This window comes from Oncorhynchus kisutch, linkage group LG19 (genome assembly GCF_002021735.2).
Source record: "Oncorhynchus kisutch isolate 150728-3 linkage group LG19, Okis_V2, whole genome shotgun sequence".
Taxonomy (NCBI): Eukaryota; Metazoa; Chordata; class Actinopteri; order Salmoniformes; family Salmonidae; genus Oncorhynchus; species Oncorhynchus kisutch.
In genome coordinates, this window is record NC_034192.2 from 25495400 (window position 1) to 25513280 (window position 17881).

Sequence of the window (17881 nt, forward strand, 5' to 3'; positions counted from 1 at the left end):
GATGAGCTTTGAAAGAACTATGGTGTTGAGCACTGAGCTATAGTCAATGAATAGCATTCTCACATAGGTGTTCCTGTTGTCTAGGTGGGAAAGGGCAGTGTGGAGTGCAATAGAGATTGCATCATCTGTGGATCTATTAGGGCAGTATGCAAATTGGAGTGGGTTTAGGGTTTCTGGGATAATGGTGTTGATGTGAGCCATGACCAGCCTTTCAAAGACCTTCATGGCTACAGACGTGAGTGCTACAGGTCAGTAGTAATTTAGGCAGGTTACCTTAGTGTTCTTGGGCACAGGGACTATAGTGGTCTGCTTAAAACATATTGATATTAGAGACACGTGGTCAGCGCATGCTCGCAGGACATGTCCTGGTAATCCATCTGGCCCTGCGGCCTTGTGAATGTTGACCTGTTTAAAGGTCTTACTCACATCGGCTGGGGAGAGCGTGATCACACAGTCGTCTGGAACAGCTGGTGCTCTCATTCATGTTTCAGTGTTATTTGCCTCAAAGCAAGCATAGAAATAGTTTAGCTTGTCTGGTAGGCTCGTGTCACTGGGCAACAAATGTTCTATAGGATTGAGGTCAGGGCTTTGTGATGGTCAATCCAATACCTTGACTTTGTTGTCCTTAAGCCATTTTGCCACAACTTTGGAAAAATGCTTGGGGTCATTGTCCATTTGGAAGACCCATTTGCGACCAAGTTTTAACTTCCTGACTGAGATGTTGCTTCAATATATCCAATATATCCACATAATTTTCTTTCCTCATGGAAGCCATCTATTTTGTGAAGTGCACCAGTCCCTCCTGCAGCAAAGCACCCCCACAACATGATGCTGCCACCCCCATGCTTCACGGTTGGGATGGTGTTCTTTGACTTGCAAGCTTCCCCCTTTAATCTCCAAAGATAACGATGGCCATTATGGCCAAACAGTTGTATTTTTGTTTCATCAGACCAGAGAACATTTCCACAAAAAGTATAATCTTTGTCCCCATGTGCAGTTGCAAACCGTAGTCTGACTTTTTAATGGCGGTTTTGGAGCAGTGGCTTCTTCCTTGCTGAGCCGCCTTTCAGGTTGTATCAATATAGGACTCGTTTTACTGTGGATATAGATACTTTTGTACCTGTTTCCTCCAGCATCTTCACAAGGTCCATCAAAGTGCGTTCATCTCTAGGAGACAGAACGCGTCTCCATCCTGAGTGGTATGACGGCTGCGTGGTCCCATGGTGTTTATACTTGCATACTATTGTTTGTACAGATGAACGTGGTACCTTCAGGCATTTGGAAATTGCTCCCAAGAATGAACCAAACTTGTGGAGGTCTACAATTATATTTCTGAGGTCTTGGCTGATTTCTTTTGATTTCCCTATGATGTCAAGCAAAGAGGCAATGAGTTTGAAGGTAGGCTTTGAAATACATCCACAGGTACACCGCCAAATGATGTCAATTAGCCTATCAGAAGCCTCTAAAGCCATGACATAATTTTCTGGAATTTTCCAAGCTCTTTAAAGGCATAGTCAACTTAGTGAATGTAAACTTCTGACCCACTGGAATTGTGATACAGTGAAAAGTTAAATAATCTGTCTGTAAATAGTTTTTTGAAAAATTACCTGTCATGCACTAAGTAGATATCCTAACCGACTTGTCAAAACTATAGTTTGTGGAGTGGTTGAAAAACAAGTTTGAATGACTCCAACCTAAGTGTATGTAAACTTAGGGAGTCATACCCAGGGAGAAGGAGAGCTGATCCTGGCTGGAGGTAATACTTTTGCCATACTTACAATTCAACTGCCAGACTGCCATTACTGGAAGTTTGGTGTAAGTCACCTTCACTTCTCTTGTCCTCTCAAGGCAGGCCAACCTTTACAAATAATGGTAATCTTCTGGCCACTGGGAAACACTGGAAATGTATAGGGAAAACCCCACCCACCAATAACGAGATGCACTTTTTATATTGAAAACAAATGACTAATTGGTGGTGACCTAACATAATCGCTTGTGGTGCTTTCGCTTAAAGCATTTTTGATATCAGACACTGTGGCTGGATTAACGAGAATTGTATCTTTTAAAATGTGGTGGAAGCTGTTGTCCTCATCTTGATAAAAATGGAGAACAAAAGGAGGTGCAGCACCTGGCCACTAGTGGAGCGCAACAGTTTGTCATGTGAACTGGAGTTCTGGTCTTTCCTTTGCAGGTAAAGTACTATTAAAAAGCAGAAGCATTACAATGAGGTGACTGTGTTTCTTGTTTTCCTAAGCATATTTACCATAAATACCTATAATAATAATTAGGTGGGTGCTTATACTTGTCCTATATTGTGTCATTCTGCACCATGCTATTTTAATTGTTCATAGGTGTGAACACAACTGGATCAAAGGAGGGTGGGTGGAGCCAAGAAGATCTAGTTCAGGTGGTTAAAGATGTCTTCAATTCTAAATGTAGTATGTTTATGTTTAAAGTGATTTCCTTTCTGACAATAGCAAACAGCAGATACATCAATAATATGCATAGTCGAGCATCTTTCGTGACAAAATATCTTGTTAAAACGGGAACGTTTTTCATCCAAGAATGAAATACTGCCCCCAGAGTTTCAAGATGCAACCGCTGTGTCAGATTTTTTTTTAAACATACGGAAAAAGCAAACCATGCAATAATCTGAGTACAGCGTTCAGCCAATAAAGCAGCCAAAAAGATATCCGCCATATTGTGTAGTCAACATTACTCAGAAATAGCATTATAAATATTCACTTACCTTTGATGATCTTCATCAGAATACACCCCCAGGAATCCCAGTTCCACAATAAATGTTTGATTTGTTCGATAAAGTTCATCATTTATGTCCAAATAGCTTCTTTTGTTAGCGAGTTTGGTAAACAAATCCAAACGCCCATTCAGGTCCAGCCGAACGTCGGACGAAAAGATAAAAAAGTTACGTTACAGCACGTAGAAACTTGTCAAACTAAGTATAGAATCAATCTTTAGGATGTTTTTATCATTAATGTTCCAACCGGAGAATTCCTATGTCTGTAGAAAAGCAATGGAACGAGAGCTAACTCTCTCGTGACCGCACCTCAGAGCCAGTGGCACTCTGCCAGACACCTGGCTCAATCAGCTCTCATTCCCCCCTCCTTCACAGTAGAAGCCTGAAACAACGTTCCAAAGACTGTTGACATCTAGTGGAAGCCTTAGGAAGTGCAATATGACCCCATTTACACTGTATATTTGTTTATTCTATCTTATTGTTCAATTTTCTGATGAAATTATTACTTGATATATACACTACTGTTCAAAGGCTTGGGGTCAGTTAGAAATGTCCTTGTTTTTGAAAGAAAAGCAAATTTTTTGTCCAATAACATCAAATTGATCAGAAATATAGTGTAGACATTCTTAATGTTGTCAATGACTGTTGTAGCTGGAAACGGCTGATTTTTTTATGGAATATCTACATAGCCGTACAGAGGCCCATTATCAGCAACCACCACTCCTGTGTTCCAATGGCACATTGTGTTATCTAATCCAGGATTACCACTTTAAAAGGCTAATTGATCATTATAAAACCCTTTTGCAATTATGTTATCACAGCTGAAAACTGTTGTGCTAATTAAAGAAGCAATAAAACTGTCCGTCTTTAGACTAGTTGAGTATCTGGAGAATCAACATTTGTGTGTTCAATTACAGGCTCAAAATGGCCAGAAACAAAGACATTTCTTCTGAAACTCATAAGTTTATTCTTGTTCTGAGAAATTAAGGCTATTCAATGCGAGAAATTGCCAAGAAACTGAAGATCTCGTACAACGCTGTGTACTGTATCTTCACTCCACTGATTATCTAAAGGCCATATTTCCTCATCATCCTTGCTGGTTCAGCTAATAGTCCATTACACCTGTCACTAGTATAAACAACCCTGAACCCATTACAGATGTTTGTATTCAAGACCAAACCTTGACTGAAGTATCCCACAGCATCAGAATCTCCAAGTGGAATGCAATTTGCTATTGAAGTTGTGTAACCAATTTGCTAATGTCGAGCTGAACACATTCATAGATGTATTTTGTCCAACCAAGGAATTTATATGTTCCTTTTTAGCTATGTAGTCCTTCACGACATCTTTCAGTATTTGATAGTTCTTTATTGGCCCTTCTTTTACCAAGCAAGTTGACTGAGAACACAAACTATATTAAAGCACAAACTGGGGACCATTTGCATGCATTGGAATGTGACAGGTAGAATGGGCCAAATTTAAGTGTTCAAAAATCAACATGTCTTCTCTTGTCTTTCCTGGACCCCCTGGGCCTCCAGGTCCTGCAGTTACTGGGTCAGTGGGACCCATAACTGACACTCTTGCCCATAACATGCTGGTGTCAGATTGTGAGTCGTAAAAATGTGGTTGTTTGCTTTGTTTTTAATGGTGGGAATTGAGTCACAAAAATGTTGAAATTAAGTGTCCAGTATATTGAAATTAAATGCTTCCATCTTGTGAGGATAAGTAATCTACCTGGTGTTTACAGTGCCTTGCGAAAGTATTCGGCCCCCTTGAACTTTGCGACCTTTTGCCACTTTTCAGACATAAAGATATAAAACTGTATTTTTTTTGTGAAGAATCAACAACAAGTGGGACACAATCATGAAGTGGAACGACATTTATTGGATATTTCAAACTTTTTTTACAAATCAAAAACTGAAATATTGGGCATGCAAAATTATTCAGCCCCCTTAAGTTAATACTTTGTAGCGCCACCTTTTGCTGCGATTACAGCTGTAAGCTGCTTGGGGTATGTCTCTATCAGTTTTGCACATCGAGAGACTGACATTTTTTCCCATTCCTCCTTGCAAAACAGCTAGAGCTCAGTGAGGTTGGATGGAGAGCATTTGTGAACAGCAGTTTTCAGTTCTTTCCACAGATTCTCGATTGGATTCAGGTCTGGACTTAGACTTGGCCATTCTAACACCTGGATATGTTTATTTTTGAACCATTCCATTGTAGATTTTGCTTTATGTTTTGGATCATTGTCTTGTTGGAAGACAAATCTCCGTCCCAGTCTCAAGTCTTTTGCAGAATCCATCAGGTTTTCTTCCAGAATGGTCCTTGTATTTGGCTCCATCCATCTTCCCATCAATTTTAACCATCTTCCCTGTCCCTGCTGAAGAAAAGCAGGCCCAAACCATGATGCTGCCACCACCATGTTTGACAGTGGGGATGGTGTGTTCAGGGTGATGTGCTGTGTTGCTTTTACGCCAAACATAACGTTTTGCATTGTTGCCAAAAAGTTCAATTTTGGTTTCATCTGACCAGAGCACCTTCTTCCACATGTTTGGTGTGTCTCCCAGGTGGCTTGTGGCAAACTTTAAACAACACTTTTTATGGATATCTTTAAGATATTTTCTTCTTGCCACTCTTCCATAAAGGCCAGATTTGTGCAATATACGACTGATTGTTGTCCTATGGACAGAGTCTCCCACCTCAGCTGTAGATCTCTGCAGTTCATCCAGAGTGATCATGGGCCTCTTGGCTGCATCTCTGATCAGTCTTCTCCTTGTATGATCTGAAAGTTTAGAGGGACGGCCAGGTCTTGGTAGATTTGCAGTGGTCTGATACTCCTTCCATTTCAATATTATCGCTTGCACAGTGCTCCTTGGGATGTTTAAAGCTTGGGAAATCTTTTTGTATCCAAATCCGGCTTTAAACTTCTTCACAACAGTATCTCGGACCTGCCTGGTGTGTTCCTTGTTCTTCATGATGCTCTCTGCGCTTTTAACGGTCCTCTGAGACTATCACAGTGCAGGTGCATTTATGCGGAGACTTGATTACACACAGGAGGATTGTATTTATCATCATTAGTCATTTAGGTCAACATTGGATCATTCAGAGATCCTCACTGAACTTCTGGAGAGAGTTTGCTGCACTGAAAGTAAAGGGGCTAAATAATTTTGCACGCCCAATTTTTCAGTTTTTGATTTGTAAGTAAAATGAATTGTTTTGTTTATGTGTTATGTGTGTGATAGTATTTAACAGCATGGCAGCACATGTTAGTTTTTTAGTCAATTTCAGAACTATACATTAAATTTGCACTTGGTTATAAGGAGTCCTAATACATACATTTGTGTTACAGATAACCCCATACGCCCTGGTGACATCTCTCAATTTTATCAACATTTCAAGTAGTACAAAATCTAAAACTGTCATTAAAACTGTCAGTTATGTCATCCATGGTCCAGATAGAGTGACATTTACTGTAAATATTTCTTATAAATTATGGAAGCAGTAGGCATAGCACACATGCATACTACCTTTACTCTGGTCACTGTCGTTAATGTGATTACTTAAAGAGAGAGTTCACCCAAATTATTAAATGATTGTGTCCTTGCCTTGAAAGCAGTCTATGGACATGGAGATTGCAGTCTATGATTTGGTTACCTACTGCCATCAAACATGAATATTTCCTTGGGGGTGGTAGGGTAACCTAGTGGTTAGAGCGTTGGATTAGTAACCGAAAGGTTGCACGATCAAATCCCCAAGTGGACAAGGTAAAAATCTGTTGTTCTGCCTCTGAACAAGGCAGTTAACCCACTGTTCCTAGGCCGTCATTGAAAATTAGAATTTGTTTTAACTGACTTGCCTAGTTAAAGAGTTAAAATAAATAAAAATATTTCCTGTGCAGATCCTTGGTTTAGTTGAATACGACATGTGCCAGGCAGTGTTACAACTTTCCACCTGAGAACAGGGATCAATCTCTGCTCCTGACCCACTGTTTCTAGCATTTGCCTGTTTTCCTATCTCATTTAATTACGGGCTGAATAAAGTGTCAAACCACATAAAAAAATATGGTGCCTACTTTAAATTTCATCCCCCAAAAGTCACAAAGTTACAAAGTCATCCAATTTTGAGTGTTAATGTTCAAAGCATCCTGAATACACCAGACTGCAATATGACCATAAGGTTGGCATCTGAAATGCCTTAGTGGGTTCGGCCCAAAAGCTCCCACAGGATAACTGACATATCCTTACATGACTTTATCAGGTAAAGCCTCTCCTTCAAAACTTAAAAGAAAAGACAGTGTCTTCTCAGTTTTACCACGCTTGCCACGAGCTGCATCGTACCAAACGGTGGGCATCACAGACACAAGGAATCTTACATTTCAGTTGCTCCACCTCAACACTTAACGCCACCTCACTAATCACTACTTTCAAAGGTGCATGTTCTGCAAAGGTCTTGTCCCTAGGCGCGTGACACAAAGCTCCCTCTGAACAGAAGAATCCACTTTGAGCTACCTTCACCGATTTAATAGTACCCAACTTCTTTTCTACCCAGCCTGAGACTACATATGGATCAGTCAAAAGACAGAGATCCGCGTTCTCCAAAACTTTCACTCCCACTGGGTCCGACTCATCCTTTGCATGACCATCGGGGCGAGACTTGGACTCAGAGGTCTTCACCACACCTGCCACCACAGCTAATTCATCCTCACTCTCGTCAGGTTACTCGGTGCCATTCTCAAGACACTTCTTCCCACTGCATTTGACTCTTCTCTTTCTTCTCACTGTCCATAACAACGTCTATCCGTTCATCATGCTCATGCCGTGCCTTTATCTGCTGTACTGTTTGCAGAACATGCACTGATGGCCTTTTTCTAATACCCACCTTTTCCTAGCCCAATTTACTAGTCTGGCCATCTCTGGCTTCTCCATGCTTGCAAAACATGCTTCTCCAGATCTTAGGAATGCTAACAGGAAATATAGTGTCGGCAGCGGTGTAGTGGTGCCTGGAGAAGTGGGTATATACAAATTTAGCCAAAAATGTCCCTACCGGCCCACCCGGTGAAGGCACAGTGCCGTGTGATTTAAAAAGAAATGACAAACAGTGACAGACTCAATGACCTAAAATGAGAAATCTCATATTTTTTAATTGTTTTTTTAATAGAAAACAACAAAATTGGATGTTCTAAGTTAACAACAATGCTTAAACCACATCAGACCACTTTTGAGGTCTGGTAAAAATCTAAGACATTTAGATTTTTGAGTGTAGTTAGACTTTAATTCAACTGAGCAGGCACCTAGCACTGTTGTTTGGTTAGCAGTGTTTCTGTAGCACACATGGCTTTTGCAAAACAAATGGCCACTGGATTGATGCAAATAATCATGATAACATTCTTCCGGGTAGGCATAGGCTACTTTGTAGCTAGCTAACATTTAATTGAGAAGGTACTTGGCAAAGCCTTTCCATCTGCTGTTCCTTAATTGTTTGAGACCTGGACATTTTACTTCCTATTATGAGGCATGTCTTACCTTGCTTCAAAGAAGCTTATAGCCAAAATCCCACCATAGCAACGTGGAGGCAATTCTTTTATAAAGACTTCCTCATATGCACTCTCCTGTTCTATTGGTTTTCAAAAGAACTTTCTTTCATTATCTAGCAGCTAAAGGCATTATCCAAGTCATATTAGTAATCCATGATATTTGTTGCATCTTTACATCCCCCCCATCTTTCAAAATTTCGAATGGATATTTCCATCTCAAAGTCTATGAAACCGCTCGGCCTACCACCGTGTTTACATTGCATGCTTAAAATGTGAAGCAATAATACTTTATCAACATTTTAAGCTAAACATTTTGATCTGTTTCATCAGCCTTATTCATTGATACAGCGTATACCTTCACTACTTTGATATGCATCGTGGGGATTAAGAAATGAGAAAAAGGTAATGCCCACCAAAAAAAATCTATAATGTCTGGGATCCTTGGGACGTCCCTGCCTCATTGAAGTTAAAATTTTAAATGGTATGGATAAAGGGTAGGGAAGTCCCAAGGATCCCGCATAGCACTGACCATGTGAACAACAGGCACAACTCCGATATAAAGTTGTTTTTCTCAAAGTAGTCACGTGTCCTACTTATTAGTACACTCATAACAACCTAAGTATTACGAAACTTCTATTCAATTAAATATGCCTCGCATAGCAAATAAGCCATTCCATTTTTTTGTTGACCGAATTACACAATCAAATTGACCTCCATACAAAAACTCCTGATGGGGAAGACCAATTTTTTGCTTTTCGCTTCGCCTCTTCCTCTGATTGTATAGATACATTGAGAGAATGCCAAGAGTGCAAAGCTGTCATCAAGGCTAAGGGTGGCTACTTTGAAGAATCTCAAATATATTTTGATATGTTTAACACTTTTTTAGTTACTACATGATTCCATATGTGTTATTTCATAGTTTTGATGTCTTCCCTATTATTCTACAATGTAAAACAGTAATAATAAAGAACCCTGGAATGAGTAGATGTGTCAAATTTTGACTGGTATACCCAAATAGTCTTGACATGGAATAGTCTTCATGAAAGTCCCTTTGTGAGAATGTGGCAATCATGTTACACAGATGTATATTGCATGAAACAATAATACTGACAGCAAAAATATACAGATATGTAGAACTCAAAATAAATAAACATATTTTACAAACACACCATTGGATAACATCTCTTGCCTTAAGGCCATTATTAGGAGGAAACACAGAATGTGATAATGATAATATATCAAAGAAAGAGAGTAAAGCAAAAGAGGGTCAAAAAGAGGTGTATACAGACAGACCACAATACCGTATTAGACCGTTCAATAAAAAAAATTGAAATAACTGCACGCACATTCCTCCAAGAAATGTTAACTTTAGAACAGTATCTTCTTCTTATGTTGTTTATGTTCAATTCTTCCATTCAAGCCACAGCAGTATTAAAAGGAGAGGAGGAATCATTGCAGAGTGGAGGAGAGTCACAGTATTTCCCTCAGCAAGGGCAGATGCTCTTATTAATATTTGTCTCTTGTGAAAGCCTAACCCTTCCGTCCTCCCTCTCCACATCCCTGTACAGCAGGGACTTCTGGGCCTTCAGCCGACATGCAAGGCACATGAAAATGGAGTCCACGTTTTGGCTCTCCTTTGGGTCCTTGGCCGAGGTCTCAAACAGCAGCATGTTGTGGGCGTCTGCAAACTTGAGGGCAGTGTTGGAGGGCACTTGTATCTGACTAACCAGGTCACACTTGTTGCCCACCAGTACCCGAGGCACAGTGGGTGAGACACGGTGCCCGTTGCACTCCTGGATCCACGTCTTCAGGTTCTGGAATGAGTTCATCTTAGTGACATCGTAAACGAAAACGACAGCGTGCACATTGCGGTAGTAGTGTTCTACCATGCTCTTCCTGAAGCGTTCCTGTCCTGCAGTGTCCCACACCTGCACCTGTTGAGGAGTAATAACAGATCTAGTGGTCAGAGAGTAATCGTTGGTATTGGTCAGAGATAGATGGTATATTAAATGGGTTGAGACATAATCAGAATAAATAATAAACGGAACAATGTACAAAGGAAAATGTAGGTAACCGGCTTAGTTTAATGATTATGTTTGGAGGATCATTGCATTATGAAGCCAGTGGACATGGGAAAAGGGAGGACAGATTAATTCCACATATATGCTTTTATAAAAGGCCCAGTGTTTTGAATGCTGCATTAGTGCATGTCTTCCATTTATGAATAATAGAGAATTGAACAAAGAGGCTCTTCCTTATGCTTTCATACTGAGCACAGGTTTTATTTTGATGGTGAATCTCAATTAGAAGACAGAGGAAGAGAAATATTGTTAAAACATCACATTAGCTATGTCACTGCCTGTTGCTAAAAACACTGGGACTAGGTCATCATGTTAGGCAGGGGGCATTCAGAGGTTTGTCGACTCGTTTATAGGCAGGTGCAAAGAAAACAGTAGGTGATCTGAGGATATGATAGCGGTGGTGCTCTGATGCAACATAAAATTATACTGTCAATTCCTTAACTCAAAAAACATGCAAACATTGCTGATGGATATATTACTTAATAGAAACATTCAACCTAACAACCCATATAAATGGAACATTTTAATTGCGTATGGACTCTGGAAAGAAATAATTCTTATTGACATGTCATGCATAGATGTATAACGGTTGAAGCGATGAACACATAAATGGTTAATTGACACAAGGAAAGAAAGAAAAGCGGCCCTGTCTCGATCAGATGCTAAAGTAGGCTCTTACCTTTATTTTTTCGCCCTCTATTTCCACTGCTTTCTCCCTGAAATCCACACCGATTGTCGCCTCGGTCTTCTCTGGAAAGCTCCCACCGGTGAAGCGGAAGGTTAAGCAGGTCTTCCCTACATTAGAATCCCCGATTACAATTATTTTAAATATTCGAGTCTGAACACTCGATTCCAAGGACGTGCTGAGATCCACAGATGATGTGAAATGTATATTTCTTGAATTTCTCGAACCGGTCCCTCCATCATTTTCTAGAGATTCATTTGCCATTACGCTAAGATGATGTACACAGTTATGCACTGTTCTCGCGGATGGGGGAAGGAAGGTGAGGCCGCAAGGCAGGGCAACAACAGCAATCCACTCCCCCAAAAGCAGCTTCCTCGTGGAAGAAGGGAAAATACAATTATTTCAAAGTCCAACAAATTTCTAAATAGCTCTTTATGTGTATATACAATCGTTTCTTGTCAGTAAGGTTAGATTTCACGCAGAAAAATCATGTGATCCATTCAGTTGAGCGGGGTTTCCACTAGTTACCACAGCCACAAAGTCGATATTTGCAATATCGTGAAAATCCCCCAAAAAAATTGCTGTTGCTTTTTGGTCTTAATTTGAGGTTTAGTGTTAGGCGTGAGGTTAGCTGTGTGGTTAGGTTTAAAATCAGATTTTTTAACAACGACATTGTGGCTGGGGTAACTAGTGACGACCGCTTATCAGATGCCATCATCTAAAATGTCGCAAATGCATTTGCCTCAAACCTGTTGTCCATGCAAGACAAGTGTCTGATGTATAATGCATCTTGAAAGGTTTCAAGTAGTGCACCAATGATGCATGTTTCCCATTTGCACTGGATATCATAAGTCTATTATAATTAAATATGTAGGTCTAGTCGTTAAGTAAAATGTACCAGATATGTATTAACAATGTAATTAACAAATTCATGTCACTCACCTAATGAAATATTGGTTCCAAAAGAGTTCGTAGAGTTATATACTGGATCTCCATTTTGATTAGCTCTGTAGGAAATAATTCTAACATTTGTATCACACAAAGCTTCTTTTTACTCTTTATGAAAGGCTCATTTGTTCCAAATGGTTTCTATGAAATCTGAAAGCATGCTCCAGAATTGGATTGTCACTCTTTACAATCAGAGAGGGCATACAGACAGATTCCGATGTAAGCAATTCCCATTTAGTTTTTTTGTATGGTCAGAAGGAACACTAGTCACCTTTAAACTATCTTAGTAGTTAAAAAACAACAATGTGAGTTCAGTCAACAGTATACTTAGATATTTACAGACAGGAATATTTATCAATAAAAAAGCATTCTCTAAGGTACATCAGAGGTCAGCTTTTGTTGTTCCATATGCTTATATATCAGCCAACAATTTAAGCATACTTTTTATCTTTGCATCATTTTAGTGATATTACTGTTCAGAATATTTTACCCCTGCACAGTAATTATACGGTTACATAATTGCACTGTACATATGGTTTTCTAGACGATTAGGTTTAGAATTCAATTGAAATGGTCAAATATGACGAATTTAGGCACTTCTATTTTGTTGTGGCTCAGATGCCCTGAAGATATGTTGCTTTGAAGTCACTTCCTAGAGCATTTTTTGCATTGCATTTGTAAATCCCTGAATTTTTTTATTTATTTTTATTTCACCTTTATTTAACCAGGTAGGCTAGTTGAGAACAAGTTCTCATTTGCAACTGCGACCTGGCCAAGATAAAGCATAGCAGTGTGAGCATACAACAAAGAGTTACACATGGAGTAAACAATTAACAAGTCAATAACACAGTAGAAAACGAAGGGGGGGTCTATATACAATGTGTGCAAAAGGCATGAGGAGGTAGGCAAATAATTACAATTTTGCAGATTAACACTGGAGTGATAAAAGATCAGATGGTCATGTACAGGTAGAGATATTGGTGTGCAGAAGAGCAGAAAAGTAAATAAATAGAAACAGTACGGGGATGAGGTAGGTGAAAAGGGTGGGCTATTTACCAATAGACTATGTACAGCTGCAGCGATCGGTTAGCTGCTCAGATAGCTGATGTTTGAAGTTGGTGAGGGAGATAAAAGTCTCCAACTTCAGCGATTTTTGCAATTCGTTCCAGTCACAGGCAGCAGAGTACTGGAACGAAAGGCGGCCAAATGAGGTGTTGGCTTTAGGGATGATCAGTGAGATACACCTGCTGGAGCGCGTGCTACGGATGGGTGTTGCCATCGTGACCAGTGAGCTGAGATAAGGCGGAGCTTTACCTAGCATAGACTTGTAGATGACCTGGAGCCAGTGGGTCTGGCGACGAATATGTAGCGAGGGCCAGCCGACTAGAGCATACAAGTCGCAGTGGTGGGTAGTATAAGGTGCTTTAGTGACAAAACGGATGGCACTGTGATAGACTGCATCCAGTTTGCTGAGTAGAGTGTTGGAAGCCATTTTGTAGATGACATCGCCGAAGTCGAGGATCGGTAGGATAGTCAGTTTTACTAGGGTAAGCTTGGCGGCTTGAGTGAAGGAGGCTTTGTTGCGGAATAGAAAGCCGACTCTTGATTTGATTTTCGATTGGAGATGTTTGATATGAGTCTGGAAGGAGAGTTTGCGGTCTAGCCAGACACCTAGGTACTTATAGACGTCCACATATTCTAGGTCGGAACCATCCAGGGTGGTGATGCTAGTCGGGCATGCAGGTGCAGGCAGCGACCGGTTGAAAAGCATGCATTTGGTCTTACTAGCGTTTAAGAGCAGTTGGAGGCCACGGAAGGAGTGTTGTATGGCATTGAAGCTTGTTTGGAGGTTAGATAGCACAGTGTCCAGAGACGGGCCGAAAGTATATAGAATGGTGTCGTCTGCGTAGAGGTGGATCAGGGAATCGCCCGCAGCAAGAGCAACATCATTGATATACACAGAGAAAAGAGTCGGCCCGAGAATTGAACCCTGTGGCACCCCCATAGAGACTGCCAGAGGACCGGACAGCATGCCCTCCGATTTGACACACTGAACTCTGTCTGCAAAGTAATTGGTGAACCAGGCAAGGCAGTCATCCGAAAAACCGAGGCTACTGAGTCTGCCGATAAGAATATGGTGATTGACAGAGTCGAAAGCCTTGGCGAGGTCGATGAATTCATAAGCACTGGATCTTGTATGACAATGTTGCCCTCAACTGTCATGTCAATTCTTTCCTGTGGTGTCAAATGGTTGTTGGGAGCAAGTATTGTTCTTCCATTTCAGACTTTGGTATGCCTGCAGCGATGCAGTTAAATGTTACTGGCGAGCCCCTGTGGACTCCAGTGATGGATCTGGGGATATCCTTTTTCGATGCAGACTCAAAATGAAAGCAAAAACAAGCAGGTTTTATTGCATCATTCGAACCTTCCGTCTAAATATAAATTGCATTTCCTTTCAGGGGGAGGTTGTTGTCCTTGCACCACACTGCTGGTGGATGATACACCATAACTGCAACTGGGCATGAAAACGTAGACGATCCAAATGTGTTGGCGGCCTTGCAGACCTAGGTTCTGCTGTCAAATGAGAAAGGTTCCGCTGCTATAAGTTCCCCTGCCGTTTGATGAAAAAGTAATTCTCCCACTAACCTGGGGCTTGTTCAGGACCAGGCTGTTTGGTATGGTCCATGTAATCAAGGCTTGTGGCCAGCCATCCACAGAGCACGGCAGGTTCAGAATTTGGCCAAACGTGACATCCATGCCTCTTGTTGTGCCTTGAATCACAGGCTTTCTTCCTGGTTTGAGAGCAAATCACTTCTCTGCTGTCCCAGCCATGTTTTTGGCCAGACAACGATAAACACCTTTGTCAGCTGTCACTGGCCGGACGATGCGCAACATCTCATTTCCTGGATAGTGAGTGAAGCATTGGAGTCTAGTGCCAGGCGTCAGAACTGTGCCGTTTGGCAGGATCCAAACAAACTCTGGGTTTGACACCATGGGCAGGACATTCCAGAGGGCCATCACTTCCATCTTGCTTTATTGGTAAAATCTCTGTTCGGCATGGCGAAGCTAGGCTTTTCTGCTGTGATTGCCTCTCCAAGCTCAATTGCCAGGCTTGCTTCTCCCAAGTGATTTTTGGCCAGATATACATACTGACCCTCGTCTATCTTCCTCACTCCACGCAGCTCCAGGCTCCCGTTCTTGTGGACTTGGAAGCGTCCTCCCAGGTGTTGGCAGAGAGAAGCCGTATGGTGTGGCCCAGGCATTGTGTGGCTCAGGCTTTCCCTCCACTCTGCAGTCAAGCAGTGTTGTCTGATAAGATACGGCCAACACTTTCATACTGCTTCTTCCACATTGGTCATTGATGTGTGGCTCTCTTGCTTCTAGTTCATATTCTTGATCCCCAGCAGAATTCCTTACCACACAAGCATACTTCCCTTGGTCACCCTCTTTATCACTAAAGTCTTTATCACTAAAGTCCCATCACCTAAGATTTGTTATTTGGTTGAAGACAATATGGGGACGTCATTACTTGGTGAGAGTCACACAATGGTCGGTGGAGGATCCCCAGTCGCTTGTCAAGTCATATAGGCAGAGTCTCCTAGTTGGGCCGTGAGCAACAGCTGAGCCTTGGATGCGATTCGGGGGGAGTCAGGACCTACTTTTACGCTCACCTTCATCTCATCCTCCCCCAGCTCATTCTTAGCATGACACGTAGTATTGTCCCCCTCATCCTTCTGTTCCATTTGTTGCAGCAATAGTGATCCAATCAAACTTAATTTGTCACGTGCTTAATGCAACAAGTGTAGACCTTACAGTGAAATGCTTACTTACAAGCCCTTAACCAACAGTGCAGTTCAAGAAGAGTTAAGAAAATATTTACCAAATACCTAAAGTATAAAATAAAAAGTAACACAATAACATAACAATAATAAGGCTATATACAGGGGGTACCGGTACTGAGTCAGTGTGCGGGGGAACAGGTTAGTTGAGGTAATTTGTACATGTAGGTTGCCGTAAAGTGACTACGCATAGATAATAATCAGCGAGTAGCAGCAGTGTATATAACAAATGGAGGGGGGAGGTCAATGTAATAGTTGGGGACCATTTGATTAATTGTTCAGCAGTCTTATGGGTCGGGGGTAGAAGCTGTTAAGGAGCCTTTTGGTCCTAGACTTGGCGCTCCGATACGGCTTGCCGTGAGGCAGCAGAGAAAACATTCTGACTTGGGTTACTCTGACACTGCCTATTTCCTCTGACACTGCCCATCCTGGATGGCAGGAAGCTTGGCCCCAGTAATGTACTGGGCCGTACGCACTGCCTTACAGTCAGATGCCGAGCAGTTTCCATACCAGGCGGTGATGCAACCAGTCAGGATACTCTCGATGATGCAGCTGTAGAACCTTTTGAGGATCTGGGGACCCATTCCACATCTTTTCAGTCTCCTGAGGGGGAATAGGTTTTGTCGTGCCCTTTTCATGACTGTCTTAGTGTGTTTGGACCATGATAGTTTGTTGGTGATGTGGACACCAAGGAACTTGAAGCTCTCAACCTGCTCCACTACAGCCCAGTCAATGTTAATGGGAGCCTGTTCTTCCCACCTTTTCCTGTAGTCCACAATCAGCTCCTTTGTCTTGCTCACATTGAGGGGGAGGTTGTTGTCCTTGCACCACACTGCCAGTTCTCTGACCTCCCTATAGGCTGTCTCATCGTTATCGTTGATCAGGCCTACCACTGTTGTGTAGTCAGCAAACTTAATGATAGTGTTAGAGTTGTGTTTGGCCACACAGTCATGGGTGAACAGGGAGTACAGGAGGGGACTAAGGACACACTCCAGAGGGGTCCCAGTGTTGAGGATCAGTGTGGCAGACGTGTTGTTGCCTACCCTTACCATCTGGGGGTGGCCCGTCAGGATGTCCAGGATCCAGTTGCAGAAGGAGGTGTTTAGTCCCAGGGTTCTTAGCTTAGTAATGAGCTTCGTGGGCACTATGGTGTTGAACGCTGAGCTGTAGTCAATGAACAGCATTCTCACAAAGGTGTTATATTTGTCCAGGTGGAAAAGGGCAGGGTGCAGTGCGATTGAGATGACGTCGTCTGTGCATCTGTTGGGGTGGCATGTGAATTGGAGTGGGTCTAGGGTATCCGGGAGGATGCTGTTGATGTGAGCCATGACCAGCCTTTCAAAGCACTTCATGGCTACCGATGTGAGTGCTACGGGGTGGTATTCATTTAGGCAGGTTACCTTCGCTTCCTTGGGAACAGGGACTATGGTAGTCTGCTTGAAACATATAGGTAGACTCAGTTAGGGAGAGGTTGAAAATGTCAGTGAAGACACTTGCCAGTGCATGCTTTGAGTACACGTCCTGGCAATCCATCTGGCCCCACGGCTTTGTGAATGTTGACCTGTTTACAAGTCTTGCTCACATCGGCTACGGAGAGCGTTATCACACAGTCCTCCAGAACAGCTGGTGCTCTTGTGCCTGCTTCAGTGTTGCTTGCCTCCAAGCGAGCATAAAAGGCATTTCACTCGTCTGGTAGGCTTGCGTCACTGGGCAGCTCGCATCTGGGTTTCCCTTTGTAGTCTTTAATAGTTTTCGAGCCCTGCCACATCGGACGAGCGTCAGAGTCGGTGTTGTAGGATTATATCTTAATCCTGTATTGAAGCTTTGCTTGTTTGATGGTTAGTCTGAGGGCATAATGGGATTTCTTATAAGCTTCCGGATTAGTGTCCCGCTCCTTGAAAGCGGCAGCTCTAGCCTTTAGCTAGATGAGAATGTTGCCTCTAATCCATGGCTTCTGGTTGGGATATATACGTACCGTCACGGTGAGGACAACGTTGTCGGTTCATTTATTGATGAAGCCGCTGACTGAGGTGGTAT

The 17881-nt window shown here is 42.0% G+C and overlaps 1 protein-coding gene across 1 annotated transcript; it reads right to left on the reverse strand.

Annotated features, from left to right (window-relative positions):
- Window positions 1-9621: 9621 nt before the first annotated feature.
- LOC109864496 (ras-related protein Rab-33A-like) lies at window positions 9622-11818 on the reverse strand. The gene is made up of 2 exons (XM_020452337.2): window positions 11052-11818; window positions 9622-10225 (listed from the first exon to the last, which is right to left on the reverse strand). The coding sequence occupies exons 1-2, from the start codon at window positions 11319-11321 to the stop codon at window positions 9776-9778; spliced, it is 720 nt and encodes a 239-aa protein (XP_020307926.1). The 5' UTR covers window positions 11322-11818; the 3' UTR covers window positions 9622-9775.
- Window positions 11819-17881: the final 6063 nt, after the last annotated feature.